At 48.1% G+C, this 17,559-nt stretch overlaps 1 protein-coding gene and 1 long non-coding RNA gene across 2 annotated transcripts in view; both read right to left on the bottom strand.

Annotated features, from left to right (window-relative positions):
• SERPINB12 (serpin family B member 12) overlaps positions 1-13,664 on the bottom strand; it is a 43,997-nt gene extending 30,333 nt beyond the window's left edge. The window contains exon 1 of the mRNA XM_069568294.1: positions 13,469-13,664. Within this exon, the coding sequence (XP_069424395.1) occupies positions 13,469-13,486 (18 nt within the window). The 5' untranslated portion in view covers positions 13,487-13,664. The remainder of the gene's footprint in view (positions 1-13,468) is intronic.
• LOC138428068 (uncharacterized) lies at positions 4,065-7,691 on the bottom strand. Its single transcript, XR_011252264.1, has 3 exons — positions 7,636-7,691; positions 7,027-7,107; positions 4,065-6,489 (listed from the first exon to the last, which is right to left on the bottom strand). It is a non-coding gene; the product is annotated as an uncharacterized lncRNA (long non-coding RNA).
• Positions 13,665-17,559: the final 3,895 nt, after the last annotated feature.

The raw sequence follows: 17,559 nt of genomic DNA, 5'->3' as shown, positions 1-17,559 counted from the left end.
CGCCCGTCCGTCTGCTGGCGCCGCCGTGCCTGTATTGTTCTCTGCGGGCCGCACCTGAACCCTGCTCATCCGTTCACTCAGGCTGTCCAAACAGAGGACAGAACAAGCTGGGTCAAGTCTGCACAGGACTCCAAGGACACAGCAGGGTGGAGGACGGTCCCTCCCGGGAGGAGCACCGTCCAGCAGGAAAGACGCAGTGCGCTGGATGTCAACCCGCACGTTTCCACGGACGTTCCCAGAGCTGCCTGATGGATTATCGACTCCTTCTCCTTCGACTGGAACTGCTTCTCTTACCATCCAGTTAGTTTCAATATATCATAAAGTTAGACGCTGATAAAACACAAGTGATAATAGTGCACCTTTACAGAATTGGTTTGCAGGCTGAATGAACTGCGTTCATGATGCACCCCGCGCAGGATGTAGCGCCTAAGAGCTCTCAACAGGGGTTTCGTGCCCAGTGCTCCCCGCAGCACTCTCTGCAGTAGCCAGGACAGGGAAGCGGCCTGAACGCGCTGCAATGAACCTGTTTGCAGGAAAGAATGGAGATGCAGACGTAGGCAAAGGACTTGTGGGCACAGCCAGGGAAGGAGAGGGCAGGATGAACCGGGAAAGTAGCCTGACCTGCACACACTCCGTGTGTAGAGGAGAGAGCCGGTGAGACGCTGCTGCACAATACGGGGAGCTCAGCGTGGTGCTGAGCAGCCAAGCTTGCTGTGCGGCAGAAACCAACAGAACATTATAAAGCAATTATCGTCTAATTTTAACAAATGACGGCTAAAAAGACCATGGTTTTCCTAGTCCAGTGGATATCAGGTTCTAAATAATTTAAGTCATCAATATTGGGTGGAATGATCGGTAGTAGAAAGAGGTGAAAGAGTCAGTCCATCTATGCTCCCTTCGTGGAAGTAGAAAGAAGAAAAAGTTCCAAATTTCTCCTAAAATCAGTTTTTTTTAATATGCCCCAAATGGTGGATATATGTGTATGCTGACTCACTTTCCTGTACCCGAAACTAATGCAACGTTGTAAATCAAGGATACTCCAATAAAAAACTTTTTAATTTAAAAAAATTTAAATAAATTTTGCCAAAAAAGGTAAAAATAGAATTACTCTTGTTTTAATTTAATTTGCATTCCTCTGATTAATTATAGATTAATCATCTGTTCAGACAGTCATTAGCATTTATATTTTTTTCTGTTAAATGCTTCTTTGTATCCATTATATTTTTTAACTTTGAGGTGTTTGTATTTTCTTATTAATTTATAGATACTCAGCTGATGTTATACGTACATCTAAACTCCATCTACTCTTTCATTTCTGCCATTTGACCTTTTAATGTGATTATTTCTTTCAAAGCATAGCCATTTAAATTTTTATTAAATCAAATCTGCCTTTTTCTTTATGACTTTCTAGGAAAACTTTTTGTTTTTTTTATTTGGAACTATTTTAAATTTGCCAAGGTTGCAAGGATGTTACAAACAATAACTACATAACCTTTATTCAGATTTACCATTCACTAACTTGTCTAATTTGTTTCATAATTCATCTCTACCCTACCCCTGCTTCCCTCTCTCTCTCTCTCCCTCTCTCATACACACACACACACACACACACACACACACACACACACACAAATTCAGAAGTATCGGTACATAAGTTGCAAACATCATGCTGCTTCACCCCCAAATATTTAGTCATACATTCCCTAAGAAAAATGATGTTTTCTTACATAACCACAGTGTAATTATCGAAATCTGAAATTTTGACATTGATGCAGTAGTCAATCCACAGTTCTTATTCCAATCTCGCTAATTATCCAAAATGTCCTTCATAGCAACTCTCCCAGTTCAGGATCCAACCCCGGCTCACATGCTCCATGTAGCTCTCCTGTCTCTTCCGTCTTATCTGAACCAGTTTCCCTGCCTTTCTTCACTTTCATGGAATTGACATTTTGAAGAGCACAGACTAATTATTTTGTAAAATGTCTGTCAGTTTAGTTCGTGGTGATTCAAGTTTCCTCGTGATTAAAGTTACGCGTTTTTAACAAGAATAATCCCTCTTGGGCAGCATATCAGAAGCATATCACGTCCATTTATCCTCTGACCAGTGATTTTAACGTTGATCATTTGGTTGGGTGGTGTTCTCTAGATTTCTTCATTGTAAAGTCACCATGGTCCCTTTCTATGTTATACAATAAGAGGGAGATGTTTTGAAACTATGGGACTTCCCCGGTGGCACAGTGGTAAAGAATCTACCTGCAGGAGACCCAAGACACGCATCATCGATCCCTGGGTTGGGAAGATCCCCTGGAGGAGGAAATAACAACCTACTCCAGTACTCTTCCCATGGACAGAGAAGCCTGTCGGGCTAGGACACATCCTCACCTGCCTTCATCAAACATTTTCACATTTCAGCATCATTAACGATCCACGCTTGAATCAATTATTACTATCACTGTTTCAACATAACGTTTTTCTAATCAGTATTCCTTCTATATCTGTAAGTTGGCTTTCTTGGAAGCCATTCTCAGAATCAGAAAAACATTTGAAAAAGAAAAAAGATTGAACCTAGCTTGTCTATATTCTGTCTTCAACCTTTCATCTAAATTTCATTTAAGAAAAAGATGGTCGTTTCTGAGACTCTGGCTCCATGATGTGAATGAATCCTTGTTTTGCGGTTTCAGTTTCCAAACACGCTTCATCTTAGGCACTCGCCTTCCTCAGCCACCCAGTCATTACACCAGGAGAAGCCAGGCAAGTCCAAAATGCTACTGCAGCGTCTCACCACTCCTGGAAAAGCAACTCGAAAGACAGGTCCCACTGACGAAGGTACAGAAACACCACATCAGAATATGACTGAGCACAGATCACCGGGGACTTTGCTTGGCTGGGCTTCTCTGGGAGAAAAAGCAGAAGGCAAACTTGTGGACTTAAAGGTCTTTCATATTCCATTAGATTTAATCCTCAGAATATAATTGTACAGTCAAAATCAGCAAAGCCTAGCTCTTCTGTGCTGGCTAATACCATGCTTTTTCATGAAAGTTCATGGAACAAGACAATTCTGTGAAAAGTAATGTGGAAAAAGCTGGCCTCTTAGAGTCACTGATGGTATAATAAGCGGGTAGGATACAGCATGAAAAATTCAGGGTCCTCTCACTTAAAATCCAGGCAAAGGTGGGATGATCTGAGAGAATAGCATTGAAACGTGTATATTACCATATGCGAAACAGATCGCCAGTCCAGGTTCGATGCATGAGACAGGGCGCTCAGGGCTGGTGCACTGGGATGACCCTGAGGGATGGGGTGGGGAGGGAGGGGGAGGGGGGTTCAGGGTGGGGGACATGTGTACACCCGTGGCTGATTCATGTCAACGTATGGCAAAAACCACCACAATATTGTAAAGTAAATAGCTTCCAATTAAACTAATTAAATTTAGAAAATCCCTGCAGGCCTCATACATAGGTTTGCTTTTTTAATGGGTGTCTTCATTAAACACAGATATCAATTACCATTGACTTTACATTGCTTTTGATGACACATAAAATCATGAGCTCCTATAACCAAGCAATTGAGAGGGAAGCAGAGTACTCAGTCTGAAACTGCACTTAAAGGCTTATTTTTAAAATAAGCTTTTATAAGGAAATGCAAATAAGTCAGAATCTTGGTATTTCTTCTGTTAGGTGAACAAGGGGAGGAGGCAAGGGAAACCTTTGTCATCGATGCTTAAATGTGCCTTAAAGGCATAAATGCACCAGTCTTAAAAAAAAATTAATTCAGTCATCACATTTAAAATTTTTCTAATTAACATGTCTTAGCTAGAAAAAATGCATGAAAAAATTATATCGAATAAGCAGTAAAAGACTACTCTGAAATTCCTTCAAGGTCAATTTCAAAATCAGCTGGAAAGTGAAAAAACTCATATAATAGGAAAAGCTGTGGTTAATTGGAGCTAAAGATATGGTCAGATCCACTCAAGGATCTAAAAGGGGGCTGGGAAAGTGTTTTTGTCAAAGATACATATTAATGTGCTCAATAAATACACAACAGATTCAGTGGCTAAGGCGAGCTTGATGAAGCGTAATTGGGCCCTTTTATTGAAGACTGTTCTTTTTTGACATACTGAGAGTGTGAGGGAAGACACATTAATTTGAAAGTACTGATGAAGAATTTTTTAAGAAGGCAAGTGAATTTAGTGAGTACAGTATCAAAATGTGCTCAGTCGCTAAGTCATCTCCAATTCTTTGCAACCCAATAGACTTGGCCCACCAGGCTCCTCTGTCCATGAGATTTTCCAGGCAAGAACATGAAAGTGTGTGGCCATTTCCTCCTCCAGGGCAGCTTCCCCACAAATTGACCGAACCTGTTTGTCTCCAGCGTTGCAGGCAGGTTCTTCACCGCTTTAGCCACCTGGGAAGATGTGTCAGCTTAAAATATCACCCAGTAAAGCCAAAATGGAATGGAGTCCACAGCAAGCAAAACTGGAAGCAACAGGCTCCGCTAATGTAACTCGAAGCTCTGAGCACCATTCTCTGCGCACCCCAGCACCCCCGCACCTCACGCGTCTTCTCTGGAGGAATTGAAGATTTCAACCCATTCTCATTCAAGCACTATTCTCTTTATCTAAGCCTATTGCATAGCCACCATCCCCCCAATTTTTTTCAACAGACCATAAAAGTTTAGACCTTGAAAAATATTAGGGAGGAAAAAAATTCCCCCTCCTCCAAACATGGATATTTCCCACAGACCTATGCAGATCCCTATGATTCTACTCTTGCAGATTATATTTCTTGGACCAAGGAAATCCAAGAGTGGGGAGAATGCTCTAAAAAAGGAGGTGGGAGGCTGTCCAAGTTACAAATGCACCATTGTAGATGGAGTTATGCAAACTAATCTCTACCCCAGCTCTGGGCCAGCACTGAGGATCAGCGCCCATTCATTATAGTCATGACGCAATCTAGATTAACATGTTTTCAAAGGGATTAAAAACTATGTCTCTGTTTCATTATCTGTAAAATTAGGAGGTTGGACAAAATGAACTCTCAGTGCTGACATTCTGTAATTTCACCCTTGGTCTGAGGGATCGTGAGATGCCGTATTTATTCACATGAGAACTGAATGGGAGGGCAACTGGACTGACTGGTGGTCACACCAAAATGTCAAGGTTGAAAGACCTCACTGAATGCCACAGTCATGATTCAACCTTCTTACACACCCCAGCCACAAGGACTTAACTTCAGATTCATTCACTTCATAGACATACACTGAATGCTTACAATGGAACAAGAATTTATTTATAAGGAGTGTCTCTCACTCCCAAGGCCAACTTTTTTTTTTAACCCCTCTTGCTAGTGATAAACAATCCACCTGCCAGTGCAGGAGGCTCAAGAGACACGGGTTCAATCTCTGGGTTGGGAAGACCCCCTGAAGGAGGAAGTGGTGAACCACTCCAGTATTCTTGCCTGGAGAATCCCATGGACAACGGAGCCTGGTGGGCTACAGACCACGGGGTCGCAAAAAGTCAGACACGACTGAGTGTCTGAGCATATGCTTTGCCCATAATAAGGCACTTAATGTTTATCAAGCAAAATTTTAGACAAAGACCCAGACAATGAAAGCATGTTAACTAATCTATAACCATCTCTGGAAACCAAAGTCAACTTTCTCAGGCTAGGGGAGGTTTATGGACACACTACACAAATATCCTGACTTCTGAAAAGCAAGAATGGTGGCGGGATTCGCTGTTCCTGCTGTTACGGCTGCTGTTATTGTTCTTATTTTTCTAATCATCCTCATCTTTAAACATAACCCAGAAGCCAGGATTTGCACCGCCTGATTTGTAGACACACCCTTAGAGGAAACCCTTTAGCAAACTCTTCATACTGGGCTTCAAGAATCCTTTGCATCTACCATGGAGACAATCCCTTTAATCTCAAACAACCCTGATTCTAGGGTGAGCACAGGGAGGGGTGAAAGCCAAAACTGTCGAGCAGGCAAACTTCTTCCAAGGCTTTCAGCTCCACCTACAAAATCCCCACTGCTCTTAGGACACCCAGCCCAGGATTCCACTGGGTCGTGCCCATGTCCCTAATCAGCAATCTCTATCCCATACCCCCACATTCAGGCCCCAACCTCCCCATCATGCCCTTTAAAGTGGAACGTGTGTCAACTCGCTGGTCTGAAAAGCTAGTGCCAAATGGAACTTCTCCCATACGCGACCTCTAGACATCCCTGGATTTGTACACATCAGTGAGGATTATCTTCAAACCGAGGAAAGGAAACATCAGGGCAGTGTGAACTTGTAAGGAAAAGATAGGAATGAGCCATCACTGAGTCTCCTGAGCTAACATAATTGAGTCCTATGTCTGTAGAGGGTGTCTTCCTCCAGAACGAGGTCTTCGGGGGCTTCCCTGGAGGTCCAGTGGTCAAGACGCCGCCTTCCAGCGCAGGGGGTGCAGGCTAATGCCTGGTAGGGCAGTAAGAGTCCACGTGCCACTGACGAGGCCAAAACCAAGAAAACAAGCATGCTGTCTTCAGTCAGTGCCCAGGAGGATACAGGAGTAAAAGCGTGAGCTAGAGCCCTGTAAGCCTTGGGGACCAACTAAGGGGTCTGTATTAATTACAAAGATTCTATTCTCAAGACCTTAGGGAAAACCCTTAAAATCAATGGGAATTATGTGATTCCATGGCAGCATTCCTGAATCACAGCAGTCGGAGGTTCCCAAACTGTGCCCCTAACAGTGTCCTGGGTGCCACAAATTTGAATCAAAATGTTCCTCAGCTACAATTAAGTACCATTTTCCCAGTTCAAGCAAATTAACACATAGATTATTTTATAAAATTATTAATAATATGAGTATACATGATAGTTTCCATTTAAATAACCTGTTAAACTTTTGGCACTTGTTGCAAGGGCCCTATATTAGAAACAGGTGAAATGGCATTTAATTTAGGAGGATGGACAAAGCAGAAGTCACAGATGTTTGCTGAACGATCGCTGTCACCAGGCTCAAACTCAGTCCTTCAGTTTACCTCATTTAAACCTCGACAGCAGATTGGCGCCACTGTCTCGACACTGGGCTTCCTAGATGGTGCTGGTGGTAAAGAGTCCACCTGTCAGTGCGGAACACACAGGACACGCAGGTTCAGTCCCTGGGTCAGGAAGGTCCCCTGGAGAAGGAAGCGGCAACCCACCCCAGTATGCTTGCCCGGGAAATCCCATGGATGGAGGAGCCTGGAGGGCTAGAGCACACGGGGCTGCAAAAGAACTGGACACAAGTCAGTGACTCAACAGCAGCATCTACTTTACAGATTAGGGAATGGGAACTGAGAGGTTAGGTGACTTGCCCACGCTTACTGAACTCTAGATCACGTGATTCAAACCCATATCTTCCTTCTTCTGAAGTCTGTGCTACCTTCAAAACTATATGCCTGTGTTTTACATCAAAAAAAAAAAAATGCTGTTTGAGTTTAACAGTGAAAATTCTACCGTAGTCTATCCTTGAACCATTTCTAAACTACAAACCAAGACTGTAACTCTGGTAGTTTTTCCTCCCTCCTTGGGAAGTCTGCACAATTACTGACCCATAGTTTACTAGAATTTAAGAAAGGCTTTGGTGGTGATAGTGGTAAAGAACCCACCTGTCAATGCAGGAGACCTAAGAGACATGGGTTTGCTCCTCGGCTAGGAAGATCCCCTGGAGAAAGAAACGACAGCCATTCCAGTATTCTGGCCTGGGAAATCCCACGGACAGAGGAGCCCGGCAGGCTAGGGCTACAGTCCATGGGGCCACGAAGAGTCAGACACGACTGAAGTGACTTAGCACAAACACAGACAACAAAGGCTTGGACGTTGCAAGCTTAGCAAGTCCAGGATCGGTAAGGCAAGGGAAAATTAAAGAGCCACGGGAACAGTCAGCTGTTTGTGTGCATGGATTTATTATTATCAGCAAACATGGACTGAACTACCCCAAATGTTGGGGGTTTGCCCTTTGGGCTATGAAGTTTGTGATGAAAGATGGACGTCTAGAGTGCCTTGGAGGAACGCTACTGATTTTAAGGGATTATTGCTTTAATAACTCTCCCCTGTCACATGGTGTGTGCTTAAGTATGAATCCTATTTCTTATCACAAAATAACGTGGAAGTGTCTTCTGGTACCGGGTAGGAGACCAGCAAATGTTTATTAAATATAATCTGAGCTTCTGAGATGTTCAGAGTCTACTGTTTCTGAAGGCTTTCTCAACTCACTCACTCGAGTTAGACCCACTTAGAGATGCTGTTCTAATTATTGTGCTTCTGTGTGCCTACTTCACTTAATTACACACTTGCAACCTAAGGGCCTGTGTCTATAAAGGGGATAAGTTAGCAGGCTGTGGGAGCCTGATAGGGACTTGCTGACTGATGTAACCTGATACCGGTCAGTCACTGAGGGCAAGTCTTTGAAGGTAAGACATTTGAAGGCAGCAGCATGAGAGCAGTTTCTGGCTTTGGCAAACAGTGTTTTGACCGATGTTTAGCAAGTTGAGTAGAGAAATATGACTCATCCTAAGATAAGAAAGAGCCAACTTACTGGAAAAGACCCTGATCCTGGGAAGACAAGACAAAAGGAAAATGAGGTGGCAGAGGAAGAGGCGGTTAGACAGCATCACTGACTCAGCGGGCCTGAATTTGAGCAAATTCCGGGAGATAGTGGAGCACAGGGAAGCCTGGCGTGCCGCAGTCCATGAGGTCACAAAGGGTCAGACACGACTCAGTGACTGAACCACAGCAGAAAAGAAATAGAACCAACCCCTGAATCCAAGGGAGGGAGGGTCATGTTCTGCTTCACAGGCTGAGACGCGAGAGTCGGGCAGGTCGGGCTGCCTCTCCTGCCGAACCCCTTAGAACAACCGCGGCACGTGTACGGAAGAACAGACCAGCCACAGCCTCGCCACGCGGCGAACCCGGGAGACGCAAAGCCTGGAGGGAGAGGTCTTCCCAGTGGAGAGGAAAGACTGGGCCGAGGCATCGCCCACCCAGTCCTCAACACCCGGTCATGGCGTGGGAGCTGCCGCCTCGGGGCGCCAGAGAGCTCGCCGCCATGGACGGGGGTGACCTACGGCTCGGGGTGATGCGCTGGGAGCGCTTCACGCCCAGGGCAGCTGGACCACCTGCTGACGGATGCTTAGGGCGCCCGGACGCCTGCGCTGCGGTAACCATGGAGACAGGAGGGGACTCCTCGGCAGACTTAGGTGCCTTTGCTGTTTTCTTTCTCTAAAGGATGGTAAGCAGCAATGATTCCTTGGAGCAAGAAAGAATCTTGCAGGTTTTTAAATTCTCATGGGAGGAAGTAACTGAAGAAGGGGAAAAAGTCATAAGCAAGATGATGAACAAGAGAGGCCTTTAAGTAGAGTGAAGAAAAAAGGGTTAGCTGATTTTGTGCACCAAGTTGATGAGCAAGACATAAGTTTCTGAATGATAGATGTAGTTCAGTTCAGTCCAGTCGCTCAGTTGTGTCCGACACTTTGCGACCCCATGAACTGCAGTACGCCAGGCCTTCCAGTCCACCACCACCTCCTGGAGTTTACCCAAATCCATGTGCATCAAGTCGGTGATGCCATCCAACCATCTCATCCTCTGTTGTCCCCTTCTCCTCCCGCCTTCAGTCTTTCCCAGCATCAGGATCTTTTCCAATGAGCCAGCTCTTCACATCAGGTGGCCAACATATTGGAATGATAGATTGTTTTATTTTTAATTGCACACATGTGTTTTCACTGATTTGAGCTCCTCTTCCCCCTCCCCTGAAGCCACTTCTTCTACACACCCACAGCCCTCTGTCAGCTTATGCACCATATCTTACCAGCTGCTTATGAAAGAATATTCCACTGTATGATTGCACGCAGAAGTGCTGACATTTGGCTCAATAGAAATCTGTCAACATAATCAAAGTCAACACATCCAACACTGAATTCCAACTATTTCCTCCAAACCGGCTTTCCTCCACGTGTCTTATCTCATGGAACACCCTCACTCTCTGTTCATTCTCTGAAGTTTAAAATCTTGGCGAGTTTGCCCGTCTCCACTTCGACCACCCCTCCCTCCCACTGGGCACCAGGAGGCTGCGCTTGGCCTGCAGACTCCTGCCCACCCCCGCCTTGTTCTCTGGCCTCCGGACACCATCCTGGTTTAACTGTTCTATCTCCCACTGAGTCCCCCTGCTTCAATCCATCTCCCCCAGCTCTGCTTTTTCTCAGCACTTTCATCTTTAAATGCACCAGCTCACATCCCTGGCCATCTCCTGGAAGAGGGTGTGAGGGTAAGTCAGAGTAACATTGGGTACAGAATGAAATCCAGAGAAACTGAAAGTAAAGCAGCAGTGAAATCCCAGATAACTGTGCGGAAGGCAAGAGACGCGAGCACCCAGGCAGGATGGGCCTGGAGCTGTCTGTCTTCCAGCCTTCCTCAGCGTGCAGCAGCTCAAAAGTCACGGGAGGGGCCCGGGGCAGGTTCCACGCTCCGTCTCCCCATGCGCGCGCCTCATTGCCGGGGCTCCCTTTGGCCCAGCATCTGGCAACCTGTAGGCCTTTCCCTTTGGCACAAAAGTGACTGCGAACAACATTGTGTGAAGCTGAGCACCTTGTACGCAAGATGACCCAGACTGAACTCGCCATCTCCCCCTTCTAAGCACTTTCCTTCTCGAGCGTGGCCTGGCTTTACTTTATTTTTGGCTGCCTGGGGTCTTCACTGCAGCCCAGGGCTCTCCCTTCCCCTGCTGTGCTGCACAGGCTCGGTAGGTGCAGCTTGTGGGCTGAGCTCCCCTGGTTCCCTAACCAGGGACCGAACCGAACCCGCGTCACCTGCATTGGAAGGCAAATTCTTAGCTACTGAACCGCTGGGTCACCCAGGAAATCCACAGCATCGCCACCCTGCTACTGAGGCACCGAGAAGCCTGAGCCGCTTTCCACTCGCATTCTTCTTTGTCTTCACCCGAACTTCCTGTCAAGGTAGCTCCTCCTCAGATGTTCTCTCCCCTTGCCCCCTCCCCTCCGTCATTCATTGACTCAGTTCATGTCCGCAGCATTTCCCACCCGGGGTCTTGCAGGAGCCTCCTGGCTGTGCTGCCTGCCGCTGCTCCTTCTCGCCTTTGCCACCGTGCTGTCCCGGTGATTCTTCTTCATAAGCGAGATGGCCGTACTCTACGGGTGCTGTGCTTAGTCCCTCGGTCGTGTCCAACTCTTTGTGACCCGTGGACTGCGGCCCGCCAGGCTCTTCTCTCCATGGGGACTCTCCAGGCAAGAACACTGGAGTGGGTGGCCATGCCCTCCCTCAGGGGGTCTTCCCGACCCAGGGATCACACCCAGGTCTCTCACACTGCAGGTGGATTCTTTATAGTCTGAGCCACCAGCGAAGCCTGATCATACTCTATCTCCTATTAAAAATCTCCACCGTTTTCTCCCTCATTTATTGCATTGGTATCTAGAAAGACGCATAAACGATCTTTGCACTGTTCCTCTGACAGCGTGGAGTACTGGCCACCCGGAGGGCCCCCCGCTATGTGCTGCTTAACACACTGTTGTGCTCTCATGATGTAAAAGTGATGGTCAAGAACAGCACTGTCGGCAACTTGCCTGGTGGTCCAGTGGCTGGGAATCTGTCATATAATGCAGGGGGATGGGACGTGGGTTCAATCCCTAATCAGGGAACTAAGATCTCACACGCCATGAGGCAACTAAGCCTGCACACCACAACCGTGGGGTCCTCGAACTGCACCCAGAAAGCCCCCCCGCCACTGCTAGGGGGAAGTCTGTGGGCCGCAGCCAAGGTCCCAAGGGCCACAACTCTGCAAGGTCAATCAGTTCATTGACTAAAATATTCTCATTTAAAAAGGAACAGCACTGTCCAGTAGGATGGTCTGCAGTGAAGACAGTGCCCCGCGTCTCTGCTGTTCACTGCAGTTGCCACTGCCTCCTTGTGGCTACTGATCTCTAGAAATGGGGCTGTTGTGACAGAGAACCTGTATCTTTAATTTTTCTTAATTTACTAACAACATATGGCTAGCAGCTATCATAAGGGACAATATGCTTTCAGAGGTAAAACACACACACACATACACACACACACACACACACACACACACACACACACCCCTGTGAGATGAAGTCTGAGCTTTAAAGGGTAAGAAAACTCAAAAATGGAAACTCGAATCCCTGGACTCCTGGAAGCCAGACCAATCACAGCTCAGTAGCGCCCCCTGGCGCTCAGAAAAGGAACATGCAAACACTGGAGAAGAAACGCCTCCAGTGTTCCTCCAGATCAGTGATTAGAAGCAACTGCGGTTTTACAATAAAATATCTCCAGATAAACAAAGAAATAAGCCACCCTGAAAGAGGATTTAGAACCCAAGGTTTTCAGCTATTAGAAGCACTGTACACACAACATAACACAGCCGTATGTAAAGTGTCTTTAGAAAAAGTATGTGATCAGGCATATTTGAAAAGGAACCAAACAGAAATTTGAGATTAAATATTTAACTATTAAAGTAAAAACCTGAATAGAGGGTTAAACAAGTTAGACACAGCTGAAGAAAACATTAATGGATAAAAGATCAATATACAGGATAACCCAGAATGAAGTGTAAAGATGTAAGGAGGTGGAAAATATTGCTGAAAAGATTAATATATGTGGAAAATAGGATAAAACAAAGATGTGTATTTTGAGTCCCAGAAGCAGAAAATGGAGAGGCTAATTTAAAGAGACGGTGGCTGAGAAATTACCAGAACTGATGAAACAACGTGAATCCTCAGATTCTGAAAGCACAGTCTTAGCAGCAGAAACAGACCCAAGCAAAACGATAACACAGGCGGCTTTCTTCTCTGTCCTGCCAGTTCTTGGAAGTGCCTGTCTCATTTTCAAGGGTCTGCTACAGGGCGTCCAGGTGCCCAGCTGCCCCACACTGCCCCCAGGCCATTCAAGCTCATTACACACCCCCTCGCCCAAACCAGCACTGCCAAGATATCAAAGATGACAATTAAAATGATCAGATAAACCAGTCAGGGCTTGTATATTTTCAGAGTTAATGAGTTGCCTCTCCCAATTAGACGACGCCTTAGGATTCCATTACCGATGTCCCTTGAGGAGGGCCACAACTACTGGAAATCAGGCGCCGCGCCAGGAGGAGCCGGGAAAGGAAAGAGGCTCTGCGCGTCCCTCAGTGTGAGAGGCCGCCCTAAGGGTGACGCCGGGGCCGCAAGCGGCCGGCGCGCCGCGCGGACACTCAGCCCCCGGTGCCCCGCGTCCGCCGCCATCAGGAAGAACAGACTTCACGCGGGTTATCAACTGAGGAGGGTGGAAACCCACGTTGGATGACATCCCCCGGAGCACCCGCAGCCCTGTAAGCAGCGCATACAACCAGCATCGAAGCCGACCGACGTACAGCGTTCTTCTGGCCACAATTACTGGCTCAGCGGTGAGTTCGGCCACTGCACAAACACTTACCGAGCGCGCCCTCTGCATCGGGCACTGCTGTGGACAGAGGGATTCTGCACAAATCAAAATGGACAAGAGGCTGACCTCGTGGCTCCTGCAGAGGGGTGAGGAGGAGACACTGCAAATAAACGAAACAGTTCCATACACGTTTCTTACAGTATCCCTCTACAAGAATGCGTGTGTGTGCGTGTGCGTGTGTGCGTGTGTGTGCATGCGCGCGCATGCGTGCTCAGTGACTTCAGCCGTGTCCCACTCTTTGCAATCCCATGGACTGTAGACCGCCAGGCTCCTCTGTCCAGCGGACTCTTCAGGCAAGAACCCTGGAGTGAGTTGCCAGACCCTCCTCCAGGGGGTCTCCCCAACCCGAGGATCGAGCCCACGTCTCCCGCGTTTCCTGCCTTGGCGGGCGGATTCTTTGCCGCTGAGCCGCCAGGGACGCCCGTGTGTGTGTGCTTAGCCGCTCAGTCGTGTCCGACTCTGTGCCATTATGGACTGTAGCCGGCCAGGCTCCTCTGCCCATGGGATTCTCCAGACAAAATACGAGAGTGGGTTGTCATTTTCTACTATATCGGACTTCCCAGGTGGCGCTAGTGATGAAGAACGCACCTACCAGTTCAGGAGATGCAAGAGACGCGGGTTCGATCCCTGGGTCGGGAAGACGCCCCTGGAGGAGGGCACAGCAAACCCACTCCAGGATTCTTGCCTGGAGAATCCCAGGGGCAGAGGAGCCTGGCGGGCCACCGCCCGCTGGGCCACGAAGAGTTGGATTACACATCTGTATATGTATGACTGGATGGAGGAAAAGGAAAATAGCAGGCCATTTAAGGATCTGCTTCTGTTTTCCAAAGAAGAGACATGGAGTTTGAGTCGGGACAGTGGCAGCAGAGAAGTAGTGGGCTTGAGACACAGGGCGCAGCGATCGGCTGTGGAACGCAGGCCCGGGGCTGCTGCGGAGCGGGCGGTGCGGGCCTGCACCAAGGAAAGGGCCGGGGAGGCGCGTTCCGCGCGGGCCCCTAACTCCGCGTGCCTGTGTCGCTCGCAGGTCTTCGCAGGGCCGCCGCAAAGCCTGCGGCTGGAGCTCAGCAGGCCGGCCAGGCAGCTACCTCAGGAACCAACTGCGGCCCCAGAATCGAACTCTGAGAACCGTCCGCACGGAAGGGGCGGCCGGCGGAGGCTGCAGTGTGCGTCCCGCAGGCAAGCGGAAGCAGGGGCTTCAGGAGCGCCCCCAGAGGGGCCGGAGCGGCAGGCCCGGGGCGCCGCTGAGTGGGTGCGTCTCAAGGAAAAGCTGCGGAGAGCGGCATCCCGGCTTGAGACCGCGAGCAGCGACGCGACGGCGAGACCTTCGGCGCCGCCTGGTGGCCGGTAAGAGGAACCGACGCTAGAAGACCAACTTGGCGTCAACAGGCCGCCTGCGGCCAAGCAAGAGCTGCGGCCAAGCAAGAGCCGCGGCCAAGCAAGAGCCGCGGCCAAGCAAGAGCCGCGGCCAAGCAAGAGCCGCGGCCAAGCAAGAGCCGCGGCCAAGCAAGAGCTGCGGCTTCCATCTCTGGGTGGGGGGTGTCTCCTGGAGGAGGGCACGGCACCCCACCCCAGCCTTCTTGCTGGAGAATCCATGGACGGAGGAGCTGGAGGGCTACAGCCCATGGGGTCGCAGAGTGGGACAGGACTGAGCAAGCAGATAGAGGTGAATAAGGCCACCTACTTTTTCTGCTTTTGAACTGTGGTGTTGGAGAAGACTCTTGAGCACCCCTTGGACTGCAAGGAGATCCAACCAGTCCATTCTACAGGAGATCAGCCCTGGGTGTTCACTGGAAGAACTGATGCTAAAGCTGAAACTACAATACTTTGGCCACCTCATGCGAAGAGTTGACTCACTGGAAAAGACTCCGACGCTGGGAGGGATTGGGGGCAGGAGGAGAAGGGGACAACAGAGGACAAGATGGCTGGATGGCATCACCAACTCGATGGACATGAGTCTGAGTGAACTCCAGGAGTTGGTGATGGACAAGGAGGCCTGGCGTGCTGCGATTCATGGGATCTCAAAGAGTCGGACACGACTGAGCGACTGAACTGAACTGAACTGAACTCTTTCTGCAGCAGGACCTGGGTCAGGAATAATCATTTGCTGTCAGTGGGAGACTTTGATCCCCTCCATTGAAAGCCCTAACAAACCGGAGGAGCCCCTGCTGTCCTGGGAAGGACGCAGTGGGGACAGGAGCCATGGAACCTGGAACCGCCCGTCTCCCGAATCCTCCCCGGACCGGGGTGCGGCTGAGGGCAAGAATGTTGTAGAAGCAGTTTCAGGTCTAAGAGCTAAAACTAAAAAAAGAGAAGCTTTTCAAATCCGATGTTAATAGCAAATGGCATACAGTTGACCAAATATGACCCCTGAGGGAAAAGCTCAGAATTTTCAAAAAATGTACTAGTTAACCAGGAATGCTCAAAAAGTAAACATTCCTAGAAGACTTGCTTATTATGTAAATATTTAGCTAAGGTTTCTCTTTATCTACATTCATTTGTCTTATATTTAACATAATATTTCATTTTAATGTAAACAGAAGGCATTTGTTAAAAATTTCTATTGAAATATAGTTGATTTACAATGTTGGGTTAGTTTCAGGGGTACAGCGAAGTGATTCAGATGTGTATATATATATGCTATGTATTTTCTTTTTTCGTATATATATTCTTTTTCAAAGTCTTTTCCCTTATAGGTCATCAGGAGGTACTGAGCCCAGTTTTCTGTGCTTTTCTGGTTGGTCCTGCGTTTCACACCTGGTAGCGTGTGGGTGTTCATCCCCCTCCTCAGTCACCCCCCACCACTTCCCCTGTGGTGCCCATGTTTGTTCTCTGTATCTGTGAGTCTGTTTTTTAAGACTATTTGTACCATTTTTTAAGATTCCACATATAAGAAATATCAGGTAATGTGTGAATGCTCAGCCACCTAGTCGTGTCTGACTCTTTGAGACTCCATGGACTGTTGCCCATCAGGCTCCTCTGTCCATGGAATTTTTCAGGCAAGAATGCTGAAGCAAGTTGTCATTTCCTTCTCCAGGGGATCATCCCGACCCAGGGATCAAACCCACGTCTCCTGCACTGGCAGGTGGATTCTTTACCACTGAGCCACCTGGCCATATCGTATAATACCAAGTGGAAAATGTTTAATACCCAAATGCACAGAAATTATGAACACAGGCTCTGAAATCAGAGAGCTGAGGTTTAGATTCTAACAGCACGACTCACTAGCCTCTGTGTTCCAGAGCTTCCCGGTGTCTCTGATCCTCTGTTCCTTAACCTTGAATGAGTCCTCACAGGATTGTTGTGGAAGCGGAATTATAATACATGTCATGTCTAGCACAGTGCCTGGCCCATAATTACTCCAAGAATGACAGTGGAGTTGGTAAGAGTCACAGCTGGGAAAAATAATCACCAACAGTAATGATGTGATAACAATGGGAATAAAGATGGAGAAGCACCGGTAGAACGCACTGGAAAACCATCTGGCAGCGCCCCCGAAGCTGAGCCTGAACAGTCTATGGCTCAGTGATTTCATCCCCAGGGATGCATGTGTGTAAACATGCATGCCATTTTTTTTTTAAATTTTTCGGCTGTGCAGGCTGTTAGCTCTCCAACCAGGAATCAAACCCACGGCCCCAGCAGTGCAGCTGTGGAGCTGGAACCGCGGAACTGCCAGGAGGTCCCTGTGGGTGCCCTGCTCTTCTGCACAGCCGTCACCAGGCAGCTCTGCGGCACTGCGGGCGCCGGGTGCAACTCTCCCTGGCGACAGTCAATCCCAAAGGAGACACGCGGCGTTCCCTGAACACTTACTTGGCTTGAAGGAGCACTGACCTCTCCCCTCCTCTAAATAACCCTGAAGCTTGTTTCAGGGCCATCACCCACTTCCCTTCTCACAGTCTAGAGACGAGGGATGATGAGCCAAGAGCGCCACACCCAGAAATCCTGCCCAAATGGCCTTTTCCTTTTGAGAACGCGGGGCGTTTGTCCATTCTTGCACTCAGCTTTTAGTGCAAGAGGAGACGTGTTCTATTTGAGCACTCTGCAGGGACAGGAAAAGGGCTGTGTTGAATATTAGGTTCAGAGAC

Source organism: Ovis canadensis, chromosome 23, assembly GCF_042477335.2.
Source record: "Ovis canadensis isolate MfBH-ARS-UI-01 breed Bighorn chromosome 23, ARS-UI_OviCan_v2, whole genome shotgun sequence".
Taxonomy (NCBI): Eukaryota; Metazoa; Chordata; class Mammalia; order Artiodactyla; family Bovidae; genus Ovis; species Ovis canadensis.
This window is presented reverse-complemented; position numbering and strand designations above follow the sequence as displayed.